The sequence below is a fragment of the Drosophila navojoa genome, chromosome 4 (assembly GCF_054131105.1).
Source record: "Drosophila navojoa isolate 15081-1374.11 chromosome 4, UAZ_NAV_1.0, whole genome shotgun sequence".
NCBI lineage: Eukaryota > Metazoa > Arthropoda > Insecta > Diptera > Drosophilidae > Drosophila > Drosophila navojoa.
The window spans coordinates 22,287,060-22,313,518 of NC_142892.1; the positions used below are offsets into that span (position 1 = coordinate 22,287,060).

At 36.7% G+C, this 26,459-nt stretch overlaps 1 protein-coding gene across 2 annotated transcripts in view; it reads left to right on the forward strand.

Annotated features, from left to right (window-relative positions):
• Ac78C (adenylyl cyclase 78C) overlaps positions 1-26,459 on the forward strand; it is a 47,614-nt gene that overhangs the window by 5,323 nt on the left and 15,832 nt on the right. For both annotated transcript variants that reach the window (XM_018102147.3, XM_089260574.1), the window contains exon 2: positions 13,173-13,509. In XM_018102147.3, the coding sequence (XP_017957636.2) occupies positions 13,472-13,509 (38 nt within the window). In that variant the 5' untranslated portion in view covers positions 13,173-13,471. The remainder of the gene's footprint in view (positions 1-13,172; positions 13,510-26,459) is intronic.

Genomic DNA, 26,459 nt, shown 5'->3' on the forward strand with positions numbered 1-26,459 from the left:
GTACGGCTGGTCTATATATACACCAGAATTAATTGAAAAGTCTAGAGAATAAAATATGAATTAAATGTCTTAGCCTCCGACTTCGATTTCATATTAAGTTAAGTTAAAGTTTTGGGAACAATCGATAGAGTATAGGAAAATCATTAGAGAACCAATTCCACTAAGGGAATATAAAATTCGACTTGTTGAAGGCGCTCATTTATCTTCGTTATATCATAAGATACCTTATATTATCGCCAACTATACAAATATGTGTTTTGGCTTTTGCTTCATTTTTATATTGTTTATCTCGGGCCACTGTTTTAATGGCCAAGCGACAGCAACAACAGTTTCATTCATATGCGTGGCATTTCGAATTCAATTTTCAAAATGTATTAAGCAAAACTTCACGTCCCACATACAAAAAGAAAACACATGAAAATATTTGCGAAAAAGTGGTTACGACTTGCGAACCGAATGTGGGAGGAGGCGCTGGGGGCGGGTCGAAATGTATTCAATGGGGCATTGCCAATAATTTGTTGTTGTCTATTTGCCAGCTGATAAAAATTCACTTAATACATTTTGTCTGTTTACTCGCCGCAGCGTAAAGCATTTTATATGAAGTGCCCCAGGGAGGAGCAGCTGGAGCTTAAATCGCCCGAGACCCACAGACAATGGCCACGCATAAGACTAGCCAAGAAATATGCAACTGTAAATGCACTCGGAAGGGTGGGCACAATGTCTAGCCAAGTAACTAAAAAGTTGAAAGTACACGAGAAGCAGAGACGACTATTATCACGGGAACGCAGCCACAAATAAAAAAAAAAACAAAGAATAACTGCAAACCATTCGTATGCCATTCATAGTATATAAAAGGAATAGTTATCGTTACTTGTCTGCATTATTGGCAATCAACATAAGGTGAACTACTGACAGCGCTTTACTCTAAGTTAACATTTAGTTAACATGAATAGCCTGAATAGGTATATGATTATCGAAGTCTGAGCACTGACCAACGAGTAGTTCAAGTGCCGCAAATATCATGAATATTAACAACAACAAAAATGCTTTTTTTGTGATTTGTTTATTTTGTCAAATACTTGGCGCTCATAGAAAACGATTGTTTACTTCTGCAGCTTTTCGGATTCTCATATAAAAATATATAGTTTGAGCAAATGTGTTTATAAAACTTGAGTATACGAGTGTGTGCATATAGTCATGCATGCCTAGTACGAATATTTTCTGTAATACTATAATATATCAAATATAGTATAACAAATGTTTTAAATAATTCAAACAAATTGATTTCCTCAATATGAATTATATTTTCGTTTAAATATTTTACTTCATGCTATATATATTTATTTACTTCTTAATTTATTATTTGCATTTTATTTTATTTTTCAGTTAATAAAAGTTTTATTATTATTATTTTTTTTTTTAATTTAATTTGATATACAGTTAAACTTAATACCATGTAAAAACGTACAGAAGTTTTATTATTTTGTGTGCTTGAATCAGGCACACAGGCCCAACTGTATGTAGTTATAAGACTAATGTACCGAAAGCAGATGAGGTCCATTAGGTATTCCCTTTATGAACTGACACTTGCTCGGTTTTATAAATGCCAAAAGGACAAATCCTTTGGCATTGCTCACTTTGTCCGTTTGTTTGTGGCAATCGTTTGTTCATCTCTGCTTACAGTTGGCCACACACAAACACAAATATATATAGTCATATAAATATATATACACACATACATACAAAGACACGCAAAGTGCATGTGCAAACACTGACAGAAGTCAACTTCCCCAAGTACTCATAGTTGTTTGTTATTGTTATTTTCTTTGTCTTTGTGCTTTTGGCCCACTGTGCGAGTTGTTTGCTTGTTCGTTTGCTGCTTGTTTGTTTGGTTCTTCTGCCCGGCCCCTTCGCCGTTGCCGTTGCCGTTGTCGTCGTCGTCGTCGTCGCTGTCTGTTAACAGTTCTGCAACGGCTTTTGATAAAACACCGATAAAAGTCGCATTAAAGTATCTTCAATGAAAAAAGGGGCAACAACTGCTGCGTTAGCGCTGGGCGGCCAAAATAAACACAAGTTAAGGCCTCATAATTGAGAAATTAATTATACAGGCAGCGCACATCTAAATTTATTAATTTCCTACGTATTTACATTTCAAAAAAAAAAAAAAAAAAAAAAAAAAAAAAACAAGAGACCGAGAAAAAACTGATAAGCGCACGCCCGAAATAAATTGCATAAGACAAATTTGGCATCAAAATTAAACAACAATAAAACTACTAAACTTGGTGATTTATCGTCAAACATTAAATAAAAATAGAACACAAATAAAATAACAATAACAATAAAAATATTGTAAGCATACAAGAAGTGTACCAAACAAACTTAACTATCTAGAGGTCAATGAAAAACAATTGGAATTAAAAGTTTATTTAAAAGTTGTAAACTGAATTGACCGAAATGTGTAATTTAATTAAAAACTAATAAAACTTCGCACCGTAATAATGTTAGCGTAGCAGCAATGAATGCTTAACAGAGAAGTAGCATGTTAAAGATAACATTAGCAATCGAGGCGATTCAAGCGTGTCTAGAACAAATAGAAATTTTAAATTACAGGAGAATGTAATGTTATTAGTTGTCTTACACGCTTAACGGCATTAACACGTATTGAAATTAATGTGGAATTAATTGATATTAATTAAAACTAATATCTTTTTGTGAATGTCAGCAAATTTTTTCTTCTTTTTTATTTGACAATTAATTCTTATTAGTCACTTACCATATAATTTCACAATTGAAAATACTGACCAATTCAACAGTGGCACACTTATTTTAACTACTGTTGCACTTTTGTTATGTTCTGCAGAAATGTAACTTCAGCTATTAGCAATCTTAGACGAGCCTCAATTACTGTTGAACTTCTGTTATTCTAATGCAACTTGGAAGTCGAGTTGGATTTAGTTTTACCCCAAGTTAAATTGTTAGTGACTTTTATCTCTGTTAAATGACTTTGTGGACTATGCAAAGTGCAGTTACGTTACTGTTAAAGTTCGACTTTCATCACACTTACATTTTTACTTGTTCCTGTAAAGGCGTAAAGCTACTTTGTACCGCAGCCTGAAAAATAAAATGAAATATGCGAAGCAATAAAAAAATAAAAAATTTAGGACGGAGTATGAGGAGTAAAGGCAAGAATGTTTCCCAACCAGAAAATTGAACACAAGCTAAAATGCTGCATATCATCTTCAGATATCAGTTTCAGAATTGTGAATATTAGTAATATGTATTGATAAAAAATAATACAAAAACAAGTAAGAAAGCTCTAGTCGAGACTGCTCGACTACGAGATCCCCTGAACCCTTCGAGCAACTGATATTTCAATAATAATTCGCACATACACACGCACACACACACACACGCAAACAAACAAACACAAGCACACACACACACACAGGCAGCAAACAAACACAAGCACACACACACACGAGCACATATACAGGCGATTGCGCTTGCGTTGCGCTGCAGTGTTGGCAATATAATCAGAACTTATTTGTTGAATAATTTAATTTCTAGACGTACGATCGAAATGAAACTTTCAGAACATAATTATAATGTTTAAATGTATGTGTATACCGAAGCACAAGTCACTAGTATTTGATATACGACTTTTACAAAGTTGTGGTTGAGGGGGTGGATTTAGGGGTGGGGGGTAAATTTTAACAAAAACCGAAATTGTATAAAATTCATCTTAATATACATTTTAAATTTGGAGACTCTAGCCTGAAAGATGTAGGAGATATAATTATTTAAGTGATCTTGGATAAGGTTTTTTATCGATAAAAAAGTATCGGAATGAGTTATCGTTTTTTAGTGATAAACTCGATATGCGCGCGATATATACGGACATTTTAAAAAAAAGTTTAAGTCTCTAGCTCTTATATCTTCTGAGATCGACGCGTTCATACATACGGACAGACGGACGGACGGACGGACGGACGGACGGACAGACAGACAGACGGACAGGGCCAAATCGACTCAACTCGTCGCCCTGATCAAGAATATATATACTTTGTGGGGTCTGCCACGCCTCCTTCTGCCTGTTACATACATTTTAACAAAACCATTATACCCTGATTTCCCATTTTCAATGGGTTCAGGGTATAAAAATAAACAACATAGATACTTTGCAATGATTTAATTTGAAAATTTAATCCTAAAAACAAGTAAAAATCATACAATAAATAAATATAGAATAGAATAATAAAATAAAATATTGTTGATTTTTTGTTAAGTATCTAAAGCAAAAACGACTTCTCTGTCTTTATTTAGTTGACTAACTAAGACGGATAACATAGTTAATTTTTCCACATTATATCATTATCCTTACTCATCATTTAACTTCAGTACAAATTCACATCAATAACAAGACTGATGACAAGGAAAATATTACCAGCCTGCCGCTACAGAGGAACAAAAAATATGCAAGCTTTCACTTTCGATTGTTAACATATATTTTTGCTTATTTTACTACTTATAGAGAAAGACTTGTCGAAATTATACATATATAAATGCAGAAAAGTTAATAGAATACAACAGAGCATCGTTTAGTGTTTGTGTTAATACTTAAGCATTTAAAAACTTTTCAGTCTTGAAATGAGAAGCAAGTAAAGTAAAGGAAAAACACGAGTAACAACAAGTATATCAAATTAATGTAACATTCTTATTGTTGGAATATAATTAAATTCTTTGCTTTGAAAGTGTCTGAAGCTTTCATTAATTCTGTGCTGAAAATGTGAAGTCGAATAGTGAATCAGTCAGGAGGGGCAGGACACTCCTCGTTTTAACTTAACCCCATTTCATTTGGGCGAGCGCCCTCACTTAATCCTCCTACTTAATCATAATTTAATGCGCTTCGACGTCACTCAAAGTCAACGCAACTTAACAGCACAATTATTTTCAGAGCAGATAACAAAGCAGCCCCTCGCATTTCATTTTCCAGTGCACACGCGCCCAATGAAAAGCTCTTTGTTTTTGTGCACTGAATAACAAGAGAGAGAGAGAGAGAGGGTATATTGGTATATTGGTTTATCTATTTGGTAATTTCAATAATCATTCTTGTGACCTTCCAAAGTGACCAGCTTAGCTAATCTTAAAAAAATGATAATTTCATATTTCACGCTCTCTTTCACTCAGGGCAGGGTATGTTGCAGTCCGTCAAGGCCGGGTGCAGTGAATGCTGCAGTAATGAATGCAGATTTGATCAGTTTTTCTTTATTCTATTTTTTTGCATTTGTTATTAGTTTCCTTTATTCTTTGGCACAATGCAAACCAAAGAGCTCAAAATAACGGTGACTGACTATGAAATACCTTTACAAATATGCAGAGGGTAATAACTCTCTTATTTGCAATGAAATTACCATAGTATTAAGTAAACGTTGGCAAATTGCATTTATCACCCTATAAGTAAGTTATTCCTTTTAGTCATTTATACAGAAATAACTCCAAGTAAACGTTATGTCCTTTCACCCGTTTTATACCCATCGTCAAGGTGTGCAGGATATTTAGGGATTTATTTTGAAAAACAATACGCAATGCAACGTTATTTTATTTTGGATTATGGCATTGCGTTTTATATATGCATATATATGTATGCGAACCGGCATTGTTATTCTCTGATATTTTCTTCGTTTTTATGAGTTTGTGGAAATGAAACTTTAAATACCCGGGGCTCTCTTCTTTAACGGCTGTCATTATTTAAATTGGTTTTACGGCTTGGAGTACGTCTTCCCTTAAATAATCCCAAATTTTATACATTCCATAAGCGACGCTGGCAGCAAATTTTATTTTGATTTTCTAATTTAACCCGTTTATGCAGTTTCCATGCTGTCGCGCCTCAGGGAAGCAAATAAAAGCACTTAGCCAACAATTTATGTTGATATAAACCAAAATACTGTACATTCAGCATTAATATTGTAACGGAATATTTCACGGGGCAAATAGGTGCCTTCAGCACACCGAATATTAAATACTTTGATTTAAAATGAAATCTGGCCGGGTGAGCTTTTGTTGGGATGAAAATCTTAACTAATGGAATCTTAATAAAATGTTTCTCTCTCTTTCTATCTCTGCTAAGAGCCTAGGAACACGCCCGCTTTGCCATAGACGAATCTGCAAGTCCTCTGCCTCTTTTATAGATTAAACAAAAACGACTTTTCGGTAATCACAAATTGGATTATTTCATAGTAGGTACAACCACATTATACAGAATGATCTCCTTCACTTCTTTTTTTTTTACTTGTTTCCTAATCGACGTATTAACCGCCACTTAATCGCATTGCTTGAACTTGAATTGATAAAGCCTTAACTGACAGAGAAATATTAACATTGGCATAACATTTTCTCCTTTTTTACTGTTACAGTTATATCTCCATTTACATAGATCAAATATATATATAGCGTATTCATCGTGAAGCCTCATTAAAAATTTCAAATGATTTTTGCTAGTTATTATTACATTTGCCATTTCATTCGTTCACATCAGAGCAAACCACATCCATTTGCCGAAATGCAGTCCGTTGGATAACTAATTAGTTCGTTATTTTAACAGCAGCAACAACTAAAATAGTTGCAATATCGAGCTTAGACTAAAATTGAAAATAGAAATGGCCTCACGCATCACTGGATGCGATAAATCAATTCGCTTTACAACTCGGTTAGCATAAGGAAAAATAAAAGGGAAAATAAAACCCTTTTATTTACAGGTCACAGAACGAGACATTTTTGGTTTTTGCAAGGGAAAACAAATTTAAGTTCAATTTAAATTCAATTTAATTTTCAACGGAACATATTTGGGAAAACGGAAAATGCATTAAACAATTAATGAGTGACGTTTTGTATGTGTGAGTGTTGCATAACAAATGGCCAATAATTAAAGCTAATTAAATGTGACATTTCTGGCAATAAATCAAAATAGCAAAATCGAATCACCTCAAAGCTTACGTAATTTATATTTTGTTGCAAATTAAATTGGTTCATTTTCGATTCAGCTGTTGTTTATCAATATTAATTAAAGCCGATTCATATATATTCAATTATATAAATAAATGTATTAACAATAAATACAGAATGGAATAATAAGATTTGTAGGCAATCATATATGTAGGAGCGGCAAGACGAAGAGGAGGCGGAGAAGTCTGCTGGTTATTGAAGCATAACGTTCTTGAAAGAGCTATATACATATAAGTAAATTTATTAGTTTTCTCATAATCTGCAAAGATACAGATTTAAGTTACCATTAGTAAAATTTACCATAAATAGAGCCGACATAGGAGAGAGATTAATTTTCAATTGAAAAATCTTTGTGAAGACAGTTATAGTATGTGTAATAGTAAAGGCAGTGACTGCAAAACTAACATTTCATTTTCTATAATATATGTATAATGAAATATAATATGAATCCAAATATTTTTCATTTGCTATTAATTATTTATTTGCTGCCTTTATCTGTATTGATATTTTGTTTCAATAGTCAATCGAGTTTCTTATAGAAAAACTGCAGATGAAGATTAAACCGAGTAATTCAAAAGAGCAACTAGAACCTCGACCGTAATATATGTATCAACTTTTACTTAAAGACCTGCCTTCAACTGAACAGCTATCCGATATAATTACCGGTTGATAATTTGATCATGTCTCCAGTCATAACTGCAATTTTTTTTAATAACAACCTAATTACCCAGCTACAATAACAACAACACCAACAACGCTGCTGCTGCCGCTGCAGCTGACTGCGAAATTAATTGATATGTGCTTTGAGCTGGGCATCTACAAAGGCCATGACAAGTTTTTAACGCGAGCTGTCCCAAGGAGTCTCCTCGTCTCTCCACTCCCCACTCTCCACTCTCCACTCTCCACTCTCCGCTCTCAACTGTTAACTACAACTGCAGGCAGCAACTCGAGCCGCACGGTCCGCTCGCTTTAATGACCGACGCTGGCTGAGATCTGAAGCCCGAGTCGCTTTTTACGCTCTATGGCTACATAAATCCCGGTGTTAATGTGAAAGCGCACCAGCACCAGCACCAGCACCAGCACAGCAACAACAACAACAACACAAAGAGAAAAGGAAACAACGAAAACAAGAGAAACAGGAGCAATGCACGTCGCAGGCTGCAGCCGGTCCTGGCTGCCAAGGCTCCTTTGTGCATGTCGGCCATGTCCTTGGCTGCGGCGTGGCAAGTGTAGTTAGCGCACCTTTGTCTGCGACTGGCATCGTCGACATGAATCAAAAACTTAATTATTTTCAGCCGCACGATGGCAAAATGTTTTGCACAAACAAACAATTCCACAGCACACAACACAGCCACTGCCAGCCCAGCAACAGCCAACAGCCAACAACCAACAAGCAACAAGCAACAGAAGCAGCAACAACAATAACAATAAATCGTAAACGTACATTTTGACGCAGCTCGCAAAATTTTACAACTTCTCTGCAGCGCTACAAAATAGCAACAAGCATATTTACAGTCAATTTGTTTAAGACCCTCCTTGATTCTTCCTCAAACGAATTATATGAGGATTTCAGTGCGTGTTTGCCAAATGCACGTGTGTGTATGCCTCAGTGTGCGTGTGTGTGTATGTGTGATGGCAAAACGAAAGGGTATTTCGACCATATTCAAGCAAGGAATGTCATAAATTTCAATACACGTTCCTGCCCTATCAAAAGATGAGCATAGTATATGGGTTTGGGCTTTATTCAAGTCCTGAAAAGTCCACGACTAGCATATTCCCCATTTAAAGAGAGATGTTAGAAGGGATATAAAAATGTGTCTCTGTGCAGAGCAGAGAGAATGGACTCAAAACTAATTATAATAAAACAGTTAAAGCCGTTTATCATGACTAATAACGTGTCTTATATCTGTTAAAATCAGAAGCCCTCACTAACCAAGAATAAGATCTACCCCGGTCTATCTTGACCAAAGGCTTCATGGCAAATCCGATTGGTAAAGCTGAAAAGAAAACCATTTCATATAAACTTAAGATATTCTACTTTAATGAACCAAAAGCTCTTTTTTTTAAATATTAGCATAGCTGAATTGCGCTATTGAGCTGATAGACAAAGAAAAAGAAGTAGCACTTACCACATTGGTCTATACAATTTTCATCTGAATGTGGGATGCTCTACACGAACAAAAAATCTAAATTGACATTTTTGATTCTATACTTCTATACAAGTCTAAGTATCGACAACAGAAAAATATAAATAAGTTGAATTTGGAATTAAACAAAAATTCAGTTTTTAAACAAAATGCGCTAAACAACTATCTTAGCAATATCTAGGATGTCTGTCCATGTTAATCTAATGCATTCACTTTTGCAATCTTATTGCAAAGATATACATAAAATAACAATAATTAATAATAATATTTTCAAATATTCATGTACTAAAAATAATATGATTCTTGTTCACTTAATTTTACTAAACCTTGTTGACCAATATTATTTTTGATTACTTGATATATTCCTTATTGATTTATATTTTGATGTTATATGTAATATCGTTCTCTTAGAGTCAAGCAAAGTATTTTATCAAGGCATATAATTATTTTTTCAAGAGAGTCTAAGATTCGAGCTTCATATAATTCCGTTACGTCTCTCTTTCTTTTTCTCTCTCTTGCTCACTCTCAATAACCCATAAGGTTGATGCTTGGGAAAGCATGAAATTCAAACGGCATGCTGCTTATTAGTTATATAGATGGCTTACGGATTGTCGGATTACGAATTCGCGTTTTCGTTCAACTAAAACTCATGTAAAATATATTCTGAAGATAAATAAAACTATTACAAATTTCATTTTACATATAAAATAGTTTACATATAAATCTTTCAAATGTGAAATATAATCTGTGAATCATTAATTTGAAGTATGTGCCTATGCTTTTACGCCGGCAACTGATAAGAGCTTATTAATAAACCATTTCTGATTTGTGCGGCAAATTATGCACTTTTATTTATCGCTTTAAACAAATTTAGCTTTGTTTAGTGGATTCAGATGAGTTTTTATTCAAGTAGGTATAAAAATAATATGCTGAAGTTATGAATTAAATATTTTAAGAAATTGTTGACAATTTCTAGAGTTAATCAACTGGGAGACTATAAAACATATCAAAATATATCTGTGTACGAGATATCATGTTATTAGAATATATCGCAAAATTCCTAAATGTTTAAAACACTAAATTGATTCTAGTATAGGAGTATAAATGTTTAAAAATCTTTAAAAAAAAAATTATATACAATCTTTTACTTTATTTTAAAATTTAGTCTTTATATTATGTGAACTAAGATGGTTGTCGATATTCTAATAAGACTATATTATAACATTTCCGAAATGCAGTTTGAGGCAGGAGTAGGGTATCCACTGATCGGTCATTCTCATTGCGCTGTAGTCTAACATGTAAAGTCTTGTTTATGGTAGCTTGAGCTTTTCAGCTCACAAATCAATAAAACCCTGTCATAGAGAATACATGGCTCCTTTTATATGGAGCATATTCTACACATTCAGTGTCTGCATGGCAAGCGCAGGATAAATGCCACAGCAAGGACGTGGCACAGCGCAGTCCAGGCACTTGGGTACGTTGCGCCACTCATAAACTTGTTACATTGTCAACCAGCTCGACGGAAATGCGTGAAAGAAATTGCTTGGCGCGCCCTCGCCGCGCGCTGTCGCAGCTGTCCGCCTGGACACCTTCCGCTTGACTTGCTTTTTTCGCGCAACAGGATGCAGATTACTCCTGCAGCGTCCCGCCTTAAAGTGTGCCCCTGCGACTGCCAAGCGCCGGCCTTAAACGGTGCTTTATGGCGAGTGCGAGCGAGTTACTGCCATGAAAAATCGCTTCAAAATGCCAACGGGCTAATAGACAGCCCCGTCAGAAATGCGATTACGCGTAAGTGCATCCTGCTGAAGCGCCTCAAATTGAGTTTTATGACTTAATAATGCGCCAAGGCGCAGAACACGGCCCTCCAATTAAGTGTAAATGTCGCCGCCTGCCGCCTGCCGCCTGCTCCCAGTTGCTCGCCTGCTGCCAGGGCCCAGCTCCGGCCGCCACAAACAGCATCGCCAAGTGGCCACCAAGCGGCACGCACTGATTGAATTGCAGCTGATGTGGATGTCGCTTGGCTGGCAATGTGGCCGCAGGGAATCACATGCCGGCTGCTGGTTGCTCTGCCCATGAAGCCGGATGCAAAGTGCCCCACATTCCCAACAAACAAATATAATATACATACATTCATATAAAAATACATGTGCATACATGTATGTATATTCATTTTGCCTTTAAGGTTTCGCGTGTCATGCGAATGCTTTAAACTGCGAACGAGTCGCGGCTTCAGTAGCTGAAACTCTTTATAAATGACCAACTGCAGAATGCACTAATTAATTAGATTATTATTTCAACTCGATCTACAAAGGTTGTGCTAACAGAGTTTTCATATTCGTTCACAAAGAGGCAAGTATTATTGATTTTGTTCAATGTCCTGCCTGGCTGCCTGTGTGAATATTAAGCCACGGATTGCCATTGAAACTAAAGTAATTTTAAATTAATGCATATTTACCTGGTACCTATCGGTTCTTAAAAAACTGCAAAATTTATCACATAACGTGTATGATTAACAAATAATTGATATTCGAGTTTTAAAGACATAAAAAAATCATTCATAATTTGAGCAGCCTCTAAAATTCACATTCTAAAGTCAAAACGAAGTCTTCCAAGTATTTCAATGTTCCTATACAAGAATTAATCATCTTGCAATGATGTATTGAGTCTTTTTCATTATCATAATAATTAATAATAATTAATAATTTATAATATCTATCATATTAATAGTAACTAAAAATATTTTTTAATAAGCATTGACGTATAAAAAACGATATTGTTGTCTTACCATTGGATAATTGGACAAGTACAATTCGAAAATGTTTATAGTATCATCATCTGTTGACTGTGTGATATTATCAATCAATTATCAATCATTAATGATCTTCGCCAATTGAAATGTAGGTCTAAAGTAAATTGGTGGGCTATCCCATTGGAGCCCATTGCAACATTGATTTTCCTATAGACGAAGGCATTCATTAATTAGTTCTTAATTGAAACAATCATTATGATTATTCACAACATGTTCAATAGTAGCTGTATTAACCTGTCGTTCGGGTTCGACTCGCCAAAGCTCATTTAAATAGAGCCACTGGTATTACTAGATAACTAATTATGTATAAACTCAAATCTTTATAGTTCTAAATGACATGTGATCAGACCTTTTTTCATTATTTTTATATAATTATTATTAAGCGAGATTTATTTCGAGTGAACAAGGATTTTACATTTTAGAAACGAATTTGGCTTCAAAGGCTTCATTATTAAGTTTATCTGACTTTTGACTAGAAAGAAATCATTAAACTAAGCAAAAACAATAAGCAAAGAACAATTTGTGGCACGTACAGGGTAAGAAGGGAACTAAAAGCTATCGAATACTTAGGTATTATAAGTTTGTATCAAAGCGATAAAAGGTTGTGCGTATTGTTCTAGGCTTGTTGCAACTCGACTGCAAATATATTTAAATATATCAAATCCATGTCAGTACTCCATATAAAAGAGTATTCCCGGTGCGAGGCTAGGCTTAGAAACTCCCGTTTGCTTGGCACTTCTTGCACACGCTTTTGCACTTGTCGTCGTTGATATACGAGTATTGCTTTGTAGAAACATTGTGTTTGTTGTTTTCTCATTTTTCAGTCAAAGCTGTTGTTGTTGGCGTAGTTGTTGTTGCTGTGGCTGTTAGTAGTGTTGCAGGGCCTGCTGTCGTGGTGGCTCTTGTTGTCGGGGACATGTAGTGGCAGCCACACTTGCCCCGTTTCCACTTGAAATCTGTCAACTGCAACTATTTATTAAATTATATACTGGCATTGTTAAATGCGAATGGCTTGGCTTGGCTAAGTGGAGGGAACGGGGACAGACAGCAGACAAGCAGCAAGTGTCTCGGCCAACTCAGTGTTGCCGTTTGATAGTCCTGCTGACAGCTTTTTGTGGAATTTTAAGCTTTTATAGACTCGACTGTGACAGTCATTTTTTTCAAGTATTCAAGTATTATGAAATATATGCGATTTCCTGTTTATTTGCTTACAGCTCGGCAATTCTCTGCAGGCCGCGCCCAAATCATGTAATAGACAACCTCATCTGCCGCTGCTCGACGTCGCTGTGCGGTGTTAGGCAAATCGACAACAGCTTAGAACGACTTTCAGCACCTTAAAGCCCGGCAAATATTGTCGAACTCGAGGATTCTCAACTGCTGCCAGCTGTCAGTTGCTGGCATCCGAAAAAATCCACCCACCCCACCCACGCACTTGACGAGGAGTGGAAATCCAAAAAAAACAGACACCAGGGCACAGGTCGGAGGCAGGGCCCCCGCCACACAGTACAAAACAATGAACGCCGAGCAGGAGGAGGAACGTGTTTGCCTTAGGTGAGTTCGACTCTGGCTGAGTGTGCGAGTGTGTATTAAATGTGTGTGGCTGGCATTGTTGTTCTTTAGCTGGCGATAATTTGACAATTGCACCAGCTCTCACCTTGGCTTTGATTAAATTTGGCCATTCAATAAATATCCAAATTGCAAGCGGAATAATACGATCTTAAAGTTAAGCCTCTGACAGCAGAACTCTGGCCATTTCATTTCATTTACACTCGCCTCGCAGTCAACTAAATTTGATCATTTAACAGCCGACATAACATGTAAGCACGTGCTTATAACATAAATCTGCTAATGCTCTTAGCATAGCTGTTACCCACTGTTAAGAGACAATATGTATCACAGAATCGTGAGATGTTGCCCATAACAGGACGCAATTATGTTAAGCGTAAGGAGTTAACAGAGGGCGTCTGAGAAAATTTACTTCTTTCCTTGAATCTCAAAGAGATGCAATTTAAATATTTCCATTAAATATTATGCTCTGAACCCGAATTTGAATAGCAAAGTCGCATTTTAGTAAATTCAATACCAAGTTTACCATTAATTCGTTTTTAGAAAGTTATATACATATGTATTATTTATGTATTTCTAAGTAATCATCCCGTATTATTAACCGGTTTCATTTGATTTAAATTGAATATTACAAGGAGACACAATAAGTAAAATAAAAATGAAAATGGAGTGGAATTAAGGTACCACATTTTCAGTCTACTGCATAAGCTCTTCCGCGCTTCTTACACAAAGGACAGCGTCCAGCCAACCGCTTTTATTTATTACCACTGACTTAACAATAACAACCTATTCACTGCAGTAGCCATAAATCCTACTCATACATCGGGCAAAAATAATACCCGGAAATGTCCCAATGCACAGAATGTTTACTTTATAGAAATATATCAAAAAGCTGCGATCCAACGAATTTCACTAAATATTCGGACGCTCTGCTTGAAGGAGAGAGGTGAAGAAATTTGATAAGAAATATCGTTCAATTATATTTATAGAATTATAGAGACAGACAGCGAATTGAATCGTCCAGTAATATTAATCAATATAAACTTACCACATTATTAGGTCAGCAACATCTATTTCCAGGCGTTACACATTAAGTAACAAAATTGAAATATTCTCGGCAAGCGTACAATAAACGCTTCAAGCTAATGTATTTAGTCTTCATATTCGACATATGGCCCGAGGCGCGGGGCACAGGGACACAGTGGGCACGATAAATAAGTGTCCATTACACGCACACATAATGCGAGATCAACAAACTGCACTTGCCTTCATTTTCTAGTCGTTATGCTGAGAAATTAAATATGAGCGAGAGTCGCAATGCTGTTTGTTCGTCTATTAACATTAATCAATTAGATGCTGGCGACAACAGCAACAAGCGCCGAGACATAACAAAAATATTGTCGCAATGCCACTGTGAAAGGCTCACGAGCACAACAAAAGTGCCAACAATGGAGCAGCAGCAACAAAGCGTTGCTATTCAATGTCAATCTCATATTTCAATTATGTTTTATAAATGGCAGCAGACAGACTGGCGGTTCGCTTTCTATATTTGTTGGTGTTTGTTCTCCAGCTCGCCACTCGACGCCCATATTGGGGAATGGGCACCGAATTTAAAGCGAAAATAGCTTAGGCAAACAGTTCTATTCCGGGCTACGTGGAGCCACCTCAGTGGCGGCCAAAAGTATGCAACAGAAATGTCACGCTCATTGGATTGCGTATACGCCCTGTTGTCTCTATTAACTAACTGCTATTGAATAATAATCAAATTGAAATTGACAAGCTAACTGAACTCTCACCCAGTCGAATCGACGAGAGAGCAGTCAGGCCTTAATTCGTGGCTGAGCAATTCAATTGAATAAATTAGAGAGATCAACAAGCTGTACGGGCTGAGGTGTCACTCGCCTCGTCTGCTCAACAACTGTCCAACTGGTGAAAGAAATGTGAACTTTTCAGTTTCATCTGACGGCATCTCGATTTCACAATTTCCCACAGAGCAGCTGTGCGCACCAGCCGACGACAAAAGACAAGAGACAAGAGACAGGAGACAGGAGACAACAGCCAAGACCTCACAATGTTGATTTGATTTTATGCTAATTTCTTTTTGCTATGCTAATTCCGAGGAGTAAACAACAAACTGCAAAGCCAACAACAACAGCAGCGGCAAATAGGAGCTTAATATATTTACTGATGATTGGCTTGGCAATATCCTAGAATGACTTGCACTTTTCGAAACCCAACTACAGTTTAGAGTCCCCAACTCTCTCAGTGCACCACACTTCACTTCGTTGATAACCATGTATGGATTATATAGATCTGGAAAATCTCTCTCTTTGAAAAAAAAAAATAAATAAAAAAACAGATACAATTTACTTAAAATTATGTTTTATGGTTAGTGACTGAATGAGTCACTGAATGCAAACAGCTTTCTATGCTGCACTTAGGTGTCCCACCTTTCTATGCTAATCTGTGCTCTTTAACACTTTCTATCATAGTTAAACCATATATACCTCCATCGATTTCAAGATATCATTGAAATATAGTTATGTTCCACATTATGATCGATTTGTTTATCTATAAATCGGAAAAGTCAAAGTGGACATATTCGCTGTATGCACAGGGTATATCGCCGTCGCAACTTAAACTGCTTAGCTCTGCTGTCCGCTATTCGACGTCCGCTGTCTGCTCCTAGCTCTGTTGACAGCGTCCGCAATACGCTTGGCTTTATGAGAGTGAATTTTGACTTAAAGAAAACTTTGCACTGGGTCTAGCGGCTCAGCGGTTAGGCCGATTAAATGTCAGTTTGCATTAGCGTGAGCTAAATAATATCGCTTATGGCACAGAAGTTTGCATAAAGTTCTTATCAAAAAGTTCAAACAAGTTGCATTCCGATTGCGTGGGTCGACCAGTTGCTGAAATCTACAGTCAGAGAGAGAGAGAGACAGAGAGAGAGAGAGATAGAGTGAGAGAGAGAGAGAGGAAGAGAAGAAGGGAGAACGAGCTGACCTCTCTTATGGCAAATATCAAAAATAAATTGAGGTTTTCCAGTTTTATTGCTCGAATGTTATATCAAGATTTAAGAGACTTGAATGCAATGGCAATTTATCAATTTTAATGCCTTTTGAATGGCTGACCAAATGCCTATTGCAAAAGGCTGTTTTCTATTCCCATTGTTGTTGTACTGGTGGGCGGTGAGGGTAGCGGTTGGTGGTGCGCCTTATAAAGTGTCCACTTATACGGCTTATTGCCTTTTTCTTTGCGGCTTTCGGCTTTCGGCTTTCAAGAATTTGCGACCCGACTGACTGCTCAGCACTTCAGCATTCAGTCAAATCAACAGACGACGGCCAATGTAAATGCTTTGATTTAAGCGAAATAGTCCTTGGCAAAGGACATCAAAGCGCTTGCTGACTTGGCTTGTGGGGCAACTTGGGCACATTTTATGCATAATAATGCGTAACACAAACAAAAAGGTTCAAGCATGAGTTTCTTACTCAAGTCCAAGTCGTACTAGCTCCCGGTCCAAGCATCAAATGTTCCCGAAAACACATTCAACTAACTCTAGACCAAGTCAAAAATTTAATTACCACTAGTTTAGAATAACCCGTTAGCTTGTCTAATTTGAACTGAATGGTGGGCCATCTATTGCGTGGATTGCGAGCGAAAGGGTGAACCGGAACGCCTTTGGTCATCCCTTTTTTCTGTGTGTGCCGCTGAGTAATTTTTCTATTTTCTGCTTTATTGCGCCCTTTCAAATGCGCACCCATGTTGACCAACGTTACAACATTAACCCAAATCCGCAAGATATACACACACTCCACTCACACGCACAACTACAATGAACTTGGCCACTTTACCAGGTACTTCTCTATGTCTCTCTCTCCCTCTCTCTCTGTCTTTTACTCTCTGGCTCTCGGCACGTGGGTCAATGGCACTGCGTAAGACGCCGGTTCGCCCGCTTGTCTCTTTCAGCGTTTTATTGTTTCGTTCTCAGACTTTTAGCCAAATGAATCAGCCGCACAGCGAGCACACAGCGCACAGAAGCCTAGGAAATATAAAAAAATTTTTTTTTTTTTTGGCGAATTTTCCACCTGCTGCGTTTCCTGCGGCCATCATTTGGGAACCATTCAAGGCTCTGCCGGAAATTAATTATGCCGACTCATCATCAACATTTACATAAAATACATTAATTGATTATATACGCAGGTATGCTCGAGGAATGAACTTGGTCAAGAATTTCTCATAATGAGAATGCGAGTTTCCTTCCTGATAGAAATATATGTAAACGAATACTATTAAGTTGAAACATACCAAAAATAGGTGGTATACGTAATGTTTACTCATATTTATCAATCCATTGCATATTTCCGTAAAACCAAGTTAAATCCTTACGGCTGGTGGCAAGCGACTGTGCCGTACTCTGTTGCCACGTAGACTTATACGAACGGCACGGCAAGGCTGGCCAATGATCTAACTGAGAAGATAATCTTCCTGCACAAATAAATAAATAAATGTTGTTTTTGATTTACCAACTGACCTAAGCTGATATGGCCTTTCTTAATTATAATTGTTAATAGCGTCAAGATGACAAATAGACGAGGATGCGAACAAGAATTGAGCAGCACGAAAAACCAATATACTTCTATCATCAATTGAATGCAATTCAGTTCACATATGATATTACAAATATGATTTATTTTATATTTGTTTGTATTTATACTGAATGAGTCAGATACTCATGAAATTCTCATTGAGAATGGCTACAATCGGAAGGATCTGACTCGTGCTTAAGCCAAGCTCGCAGTCTGGATCGTAACTAATCTAATATATACATATATGGATATAATATATAGATATATATTCAACTATCTAAAATAACTTGAGACTCGTTTCTTCCCATTACTCCGACTGATTAAATAGACTTTGGGAATCAGCATACCTCACATTGTCCTAAGAGATATATTTGACAGCCTCTTCTATAGTCAGGATATTCGTCAAACTAGAGAGCTCTGGCTCAAATGGGGGTATATACTTGTCGAATATCTCTGACTAGAGTTTATGGTGTTTTATTTCAAAATTAAATTAATTAAAACTGAGGCTTTTAATTGAAATTAATTAAAAATGGGACTTCAAAATGTTTCTCAGCTCGTCCTTTTGGCCTTTTCATTCTATGGTCAAACATTTTGGGTCCACTTAGGCGGTCAAATATGTAGTTGCCTGCATAGGAGAAAATTCCTTGTTGGGATGTTCAAAAAAATACTTTGCAAAGTATTTTCATAAGCTCTATGGGTACTGGGGCACTCGAATCCTTGCCTCCTCAACTATGTTATGGAAACTGGGGGACTATTAAGGCAATAGGCAAATCAATCTTTATTATGCCACTGTAGCACTTTATTATTGGCCAATACAACATGTTCATCGCTTGGCCCTGCTCCCAGTCTAGACTAGTTATCTAATGGCTTCTGCTTCCTCTTCATCTCGGCCAGTTGCTTCCTCTTGAGTCTTGGCATCCGCAGTTAATTATCTTTAAATATTTGCTTGGCACGTTTATCCCGAGCCCCCCCTGTTCCGCTCCCCTGCCTGTGGTCGACACATGACTCAAAGTGTTGCCACGCCCACCGCAAGGCTAAAGCGCTTAATAAATAAAATAAGCAGCTTGCGGAACATTGTTGTCATATCGATTGGGATTGGCCTTGCCTTAATTGTCGCTGTTGCTGTTACTGTTGTTGCTATTGTTGTTGTTGTAATTGTGGTTGTTTTTATTGCTGCTTGCTCCTCCCGTTAGCTGATGCTGTTGTTGTTGTTGTTGTTGTTGTTGTTGTTGCCTAGCAGGGCATAATGCACAATTGAGAAGACAACGTTTCGCCTCGGGACCAAACATAAATATGTCAAGTGTTAATTGCTGCCACTTAACGCAGAGCACAAACTTAAACACTCACACACACACATACATACGGTATGTACGGCATATAAATTTGACTTTAATCCACTTATGAGTAGCCAAGGCAGCCTGCCTCTGTCTCCGCCTCTAGCTGAAGAGTTTACACGCCGTAGCACAAAATATGAAAAGAAAAACAAACACAACTCATAGAAGTCACACACACAGCTCTCTCTCTCTCACTCACACACACTTGTTACACACCCAATAATACGCTTTAACAAGTTCCTTATGGCCATAAATTCAACAAGCCAACAGAAGCTCATAAAAAGAGCCAATACCCTTCCGGCCCATGAGCTAACTGCCTGAATGCCTGAATGGCTGGCTGTCTGGCTGGCTGGCTGGTTGTCTTTGCTGGATGAATTGCTGGCTTGCTGCTTGGCGACTTTGCAGCTAGCCCCGACAGCAGCACCTGCCCGCATACTTATATAAAAGCGAACGTTGCAGACATGCCTTGACATTTCATATAATATCAAACACACACACACACACACACATAGGTACACTCATTGCAAAGAAAAAAGAATGTCCTGCACATAAAAAAAAAAAAAAAAGAAACACTAAACTGCACCCAGGGCACAGGAGGCGCCTCAACTAATAACGCAACTAACACGCATTACAAGGGGACTCCGATGTGGACGCAACAATGAGCTCTGAATAATGAGCTTATCAAACATATTTATCGACCAAGTCAGCTCATTTCCTATTTTAAATGTCTTACTCCCTGCATACATATATATTGGGTCGTGGCTGATTGTCCTCAGCTCACTTCCCTTGGCTTCCTTCTGGCTTCTGACAGGTGAATTGTCGCAGATGACGTTGCCTCTGATGTGAGCAAATTACAAACTTAAAGCATTTATATTTAATAGAGACTAAAAGTGTAGGGAAGTGGATTTTAACATAGGTGTGATAATTAACTAAAAGTACTTTTAGATTTGCTGTCTTTTATCTACATAAATACATCTTTAGAGGTATAAATATCTAGAAACTGGGAACTTTACACTTTGTAAATACGAAGTGGGATCGAAGTGGAAGTGGTCAATGTAATAATTCGTAATATTATTAACACACGAATTAAAACTTACCTCATATAAATTTGTTACATATTATTTCAATTATATGTATTTTAGACATGTTTTTTATATGTTAATTTTCTATTATTATTATTATTTTCCCTGTTAAATAATATTTAAATAAAACTTACCTCATATAAATTTGTTACATATTATTTCAATTATATGTATTTTAGACATGTTTTTTATATGTTAATTTTCTATTATTATTATTATTTTCCCTGTTAAATAATATTTAAATACAGTACATATTTTTAGATAAAATGGATTTCAATAACTCATTATATAATAACAATAAAAAACAAGTAAGAAGACTCTAGTCGAGACTGCTCGACTAGGAGATACCCTGAACCCTCCAAGCTGATATTCTGATCATTCTGCACTAATTTTATGCACGCACACATACATAAACATGCATCCAACCTCACGCGCCCGCGCTCTGCTAACTGCGCAGTAAGCTGCGACTGCGCTTGGGCTGCGCTGAAGTGGGCAATAGTATGAGAATTTATTTGATGAATAACTTTTTTTGTAGACATGCAATCTTAATGAAATTTTCAGAGCGTAATCATATGGTCAAACTGTGTGTACATTCCAAAGCACAAGTCTTTAGTACTTGAAATACGTTTTTTACAAATTGGTGGCGAAGGGGGCGTGGTATCCAAAATCTGTTGATTACAAAATGTTTGTATTCATCATATATATATACACAGTAAATCTGAAGTCTCCACGTCTAAAAGTACTCCAATGAGGCTCAAAAAACAAAATCAATTTTTCGATTATTCTCGATAATAAAGTTATCGGATGAGTTATCGAAAAAATAAAGCAAACTCGTACTGCGTATGGTATACACGAGTATGCACACAAAGCTCTCTAGCTCTTATATCTTCTGAGATCTCGGCGTTCATACGGACGGGGACGGACAGGGCTATATCGACTCAGCTCGTCGTGCTGATCAAGAATATATATACTTTATGGGGTCTACGATGATTTCTTCTGCCTGTTACATACTTTTACACAAAAACATTATACCCTGATTTCCCATTTTCAATGGGTTCAGGGTATAAAAATATATGAATGTGTTAAAAAGCTTATAATTCATAAATATAAGAAAAACAAGTAAGAAAGCTCTAGTCGAGACAGCTCGACTACGAGATCCCCTGAACCCTACAAGCAACTGATATTTCAATAATAATTAGCAAACACACACACGCATACAAACAAACACACGCACACACACGCATACAAACAAACACACGCACACACACGCATACAAACAAACACACGCATATACACACACTCACATATACAGGCGATTGCGCTTGGGTTGCGCTGCAGTGGCAATATAATGACAACTTATTTGTTGAATAATTTAATTTCTAGACGTACGATCGTAATGAAACTTTCAGAACGTAATCATAATGTTAAAATGTATGTGTATACCGAATCACAAGTCTCTAGTATTTGATATACGACTTTTACAAAGATGAGGGTGAGGGGGTGGATTTAGGGGTGGGGGGTAAATTTTAACAAAAAGCGAAATTGTCTAAAATACATCTTACTATACATTTTAAATTTGGAGACTCTAGCTTAAAAGATGTAGGAGATATAATTTTTTGAGTGATCTTCGATAAGGTTTTTTATCGATAAAAAAGTATCGGAATGAGTTATCGTTTTTTAGTGATAAACTCGATAAGCGCGTGATATGTACGGACATTTTAAAAAAAAGTTTAAGTCTCTAGCTCTTATATCTTCTGAGATCGACGCGTTCATACATACGGACAGACGGACGGACGGACGGACGGACGGACAGGGCTCAGCTTGTCGCCCTGATCAAGAATATATATACTTTGTGGGGTCTGCCACGCCTCCTTCTGACTGTTACATACTTTTAACAAAACCATTATACCCTGATTTCCCATTTTCAATGGGTTCAGGGTATAAAAAGTAATAATTAACGCAAAATAATAATAATGAATGGCAACATTTTTGAAAAATGCCCTACATCATTTATTAAATTTAAAAAAATAAAGACTGAATAATAATTTATAATATAATAAATTTATAATTTATTAATTATTAATTTATTATATATGCATTATATAATATATAATAATAAATAGTAAACATAATTATAATATGTACATAAATAATTATTTTGATTGAAATCAATATAATGTTGTGTGGCACTAGAAAAAATGAACAAATTAATGAAATATACAAAATACATACATATAATACATAATAAATAAATAATTATATTGATAAGAATCAACGTATTTCATACAAATATATAATTATATAATGTTGTATGGCACTAGAAAGATGTGCGAATTAATTAAATATATATAGAAAATACTTGTTTTAAATTTCAAAAATATTATATGCTCAACGTATTAAACAATCGAATTTGTACACATTATTCGCACCTCGTCAATTGAATTAAAAATTAACGTCATTGCAAATTATTGGGACTCGATTGCTCTCATATATGCCAGCCCAGCATGATGACAGAAACTAACAAGACTCCAAGTATTAAAGCAAAATAACTATTTTTAAGGTAAAGTAAACAAATTAATAGATCGATTTACTATAGAAGAAGTTTATGTATTTTCATGTCATGCATTCAATTGCTTCAACTCTTCAATCAGTCGAGTTACTACAGGTTGATGATAGCCGTTAACAGCCAACTGTTTATGTAATTAGAGAGAACGCGAAAGGCTACTAAAATATGCTAAATTGAGCAAAATATTGGCTTAGCGAACGGCCAACAGATTTCTCGCTCTCTATGAGAACTGTAACTGCTGTTTCATATGCGAGTGTCATATTTCATATTTGACACTAAATATACGAACACACATATATACATATATTGTTTTTTATATATTTATATTATGTACATTTGATGCTCAGTTTTATAGGCAGTCGAATGGCGCTCTTGGCGCTCAGTTGCCCAACGCCAGTTCGATGCGAAAGACGCGAAATAAGTGGAGAGCGGAGCGCTCCCCTGACTTTATACCGGATAAATAAATGTGTAAATATTCAAATTGTGATAAACACACATATTTGCTGGTCAAATAAAGTGGTGCAAGTCCGAAATTAGTCTGAGTCACGGCTCCATAAGGAAAACTAGATTCGCTCAGCCAACAGCTGCTGCCCAGATTGAACTCGGGGCTAACTCCGTCCGCAACGGTAAATCAGGGCCAATGCCAGGGCAGCGAATCGATTTTGTGTTTTGTGTTTTGAATAGTGTTGCGCCATTATCAACGCATTTATATAAGTGATAATTATATTAGACGTTTCTCTCCCCCGCGCGCTGTCTGCCTGCTGCCTGCAGAGCGAGCCGAACGCGGCTCGCTTGATAAACAGCGCGTTTCTGTTCTGTTCTGTACTCGGTGCTCGCTGCTCGGTGCTCGGTGTGTTTATCTGTCGGATTACTCATCCCGAATCAGCAATCAAAAAGAAACAACAAATTAACAAAATAGAGGTAACCAACTGGTTTAGTCCGCAAATACAATGCAGCTTTCAAGCTCAGTCGTGGCGCGTACGCATGAAAATCAACTTAGAAAATGTGCTAATCGCCTATGAAAAGAGAAACAAAAACAAAAACAACTCTGCGACTGCGGCTGTGTGCCATGTGATGTGAGATCGCGTCTCTCGAATCGAGCCATCAGGTGTGTGGAGAGCGGATTGTGCATTTGCAGCAACAATGCCAATACTCGCCAAAAGCCAATACGCCCCACAAAGGCCAATTGTACGCATTGTGGAAGTGTTAAAACCCTCAAATTATAAACTAGAAATTTACACGTTGCCACGTTCACACATTTGAATGTGGCTCAAATACTTGGAGTCCATTTGACACAAATTGTGAATTTTGAGATATGTGTACTCATCATTATAGCATATTATTTATCTGATGCAATCGACTCACTCGCATGTTATCTACACATTAATCGAGCCGCGATTGCGAGTCGTTTGCCTTATCCAGCATTTGTCTGCCTCATTTGCCAAATGGCAACTGATAACGCGGCCAGACACCAATACAAGCACGAACATCGAGCTCGAGCATAGAAAATAATGCGACATTCGCAGCGCCTAGAAAAGCGCTATATGATAGCCAACTGCGCAAGGGAGACAGAAATAGATCGCGTTTCGCTCCAATATAATTATTTTTATATTTTGACAAAGTTTCTATAAACTTCTTAACAACTTTTGCAACTTGTTTTTCCAGTTGCGGCTTAAAGAACTCAAACGAACACGCACACACACACACACACGCACACACACAGCAAGCATAGAGGCCAAATTGTATTTAAAAGTGCGAAAAGTAAATATGATTATTTTTATTTTTTACATGTAGCAGCTGCCTTATGTCAGCATTTGCCAAATTTAATTTCGTGGCTTACATAGAAAGTATTTGCATACACACACACACACACACATACTTACGTACACATTGTCCTGGCTGCTGCGATTTATTGGAATTTTCTGTTGCGTCTACAATATTCGAGGCAGTGTTTGCTATGCCCAAAAGTATGCTACGATTTCCTTACACGTCGCATACGAATGAGCCTGTGTGTGTGCGCCTGTGTCAATGTGTGTGCTAGTGTGCGTGTGTCAGTGTAAGTGTGAGTGCAACCGCGTGTGTCTAAATGCTAATTTGAATAATGACAACGACATCATCGCGGCATTTTCTAGTTGTTCACTGTCAACGCTTCCCCTGCCTCAGCCCGGGGCTGCCTCTGGGCCACTGTGAATTTAACTTGAATACATTACATAGAATATTAGATCGAGTAATAGACAAATCAGTAAACGATGCAGGTGAACTGCCACACTAGAGACGTTGGGCACATCATCCCTAAATATTATTTAAAGAGTCACCAGCAATTCTTAAGAGCTGAGCCCCCGGAAATACCTCACTTGCTTTATATGTTGGCTTTTCCAATTTTCTCATACCTTTAGGCTTTACCCTGTATTTTATACATGTAAATAAAGTATAGGGTAAGTATTGATTAATATACGATACACATTTTTATTTTGTATATACGTATACAGAGTGTATACAGGCCAATAGACCGAAACGATTTGTATCCTTACACCTATTACAGGCCTTTGTAAACTATGTCATGATAAAACTCCCATGATACAATCAATGCCATGAAAAGCACCATAACAATTTCTCAGGTGGCAAAGAAGAATTTATATTATATACATAGGTCTTATATATATGTATATCATTTATAATATATCATATATAAATGGCTACTTTTATAGATAATAAATATACATTAGAATCCGGATATAATTACTGCGTTAAAAGCGTCTCTACGGTTAATGCATATATATGTACTTACATAATGTGTACATACATACTTTCAAAAGACTTACTTTAAGCCATTAAATAGCCGTTTAGCACTTTGTTTTACTGGAGCTTTTCAGACAAGTGGTGTGAATCAAATATCTTACTCCGTGGGGATAGCCTCTATGAACCAACGAGTTTTAATTTTTCAACGCAATTTCTAAAGAAATCTTTTTAGTTGGCCTGTGCGAAAATTTGAGAACATTTAATTTCGATTTAAATGGGGATTTCGAACTGGTTAGTTCATTAATTTATAAAACAGAAATTCAATAGAAAGTACAATAACTTAATAGAATGTGAGACTCTCCTATCGAATGGTTCATGTTGAACTTGAAGAAGTTCAGAACTAGTTCAGTTAGTTGACACGCTCAATTGAACTAATTCTCTTATATACGACAAGTTCCCCTCATACTGCAGCCGTGAGCGAGTATTACAAAGTCGATTACCGCCAGGCAGATTTCTGGCACTTTTAAATTTGTATTTCATTGAGCTGGAGCTGTAGCTAGAGCTGGTTGCCTTTAGAAACGTTTGCTAAGCTAAATATAAAATTCTGGCAAATTGCAATTAAATGTTC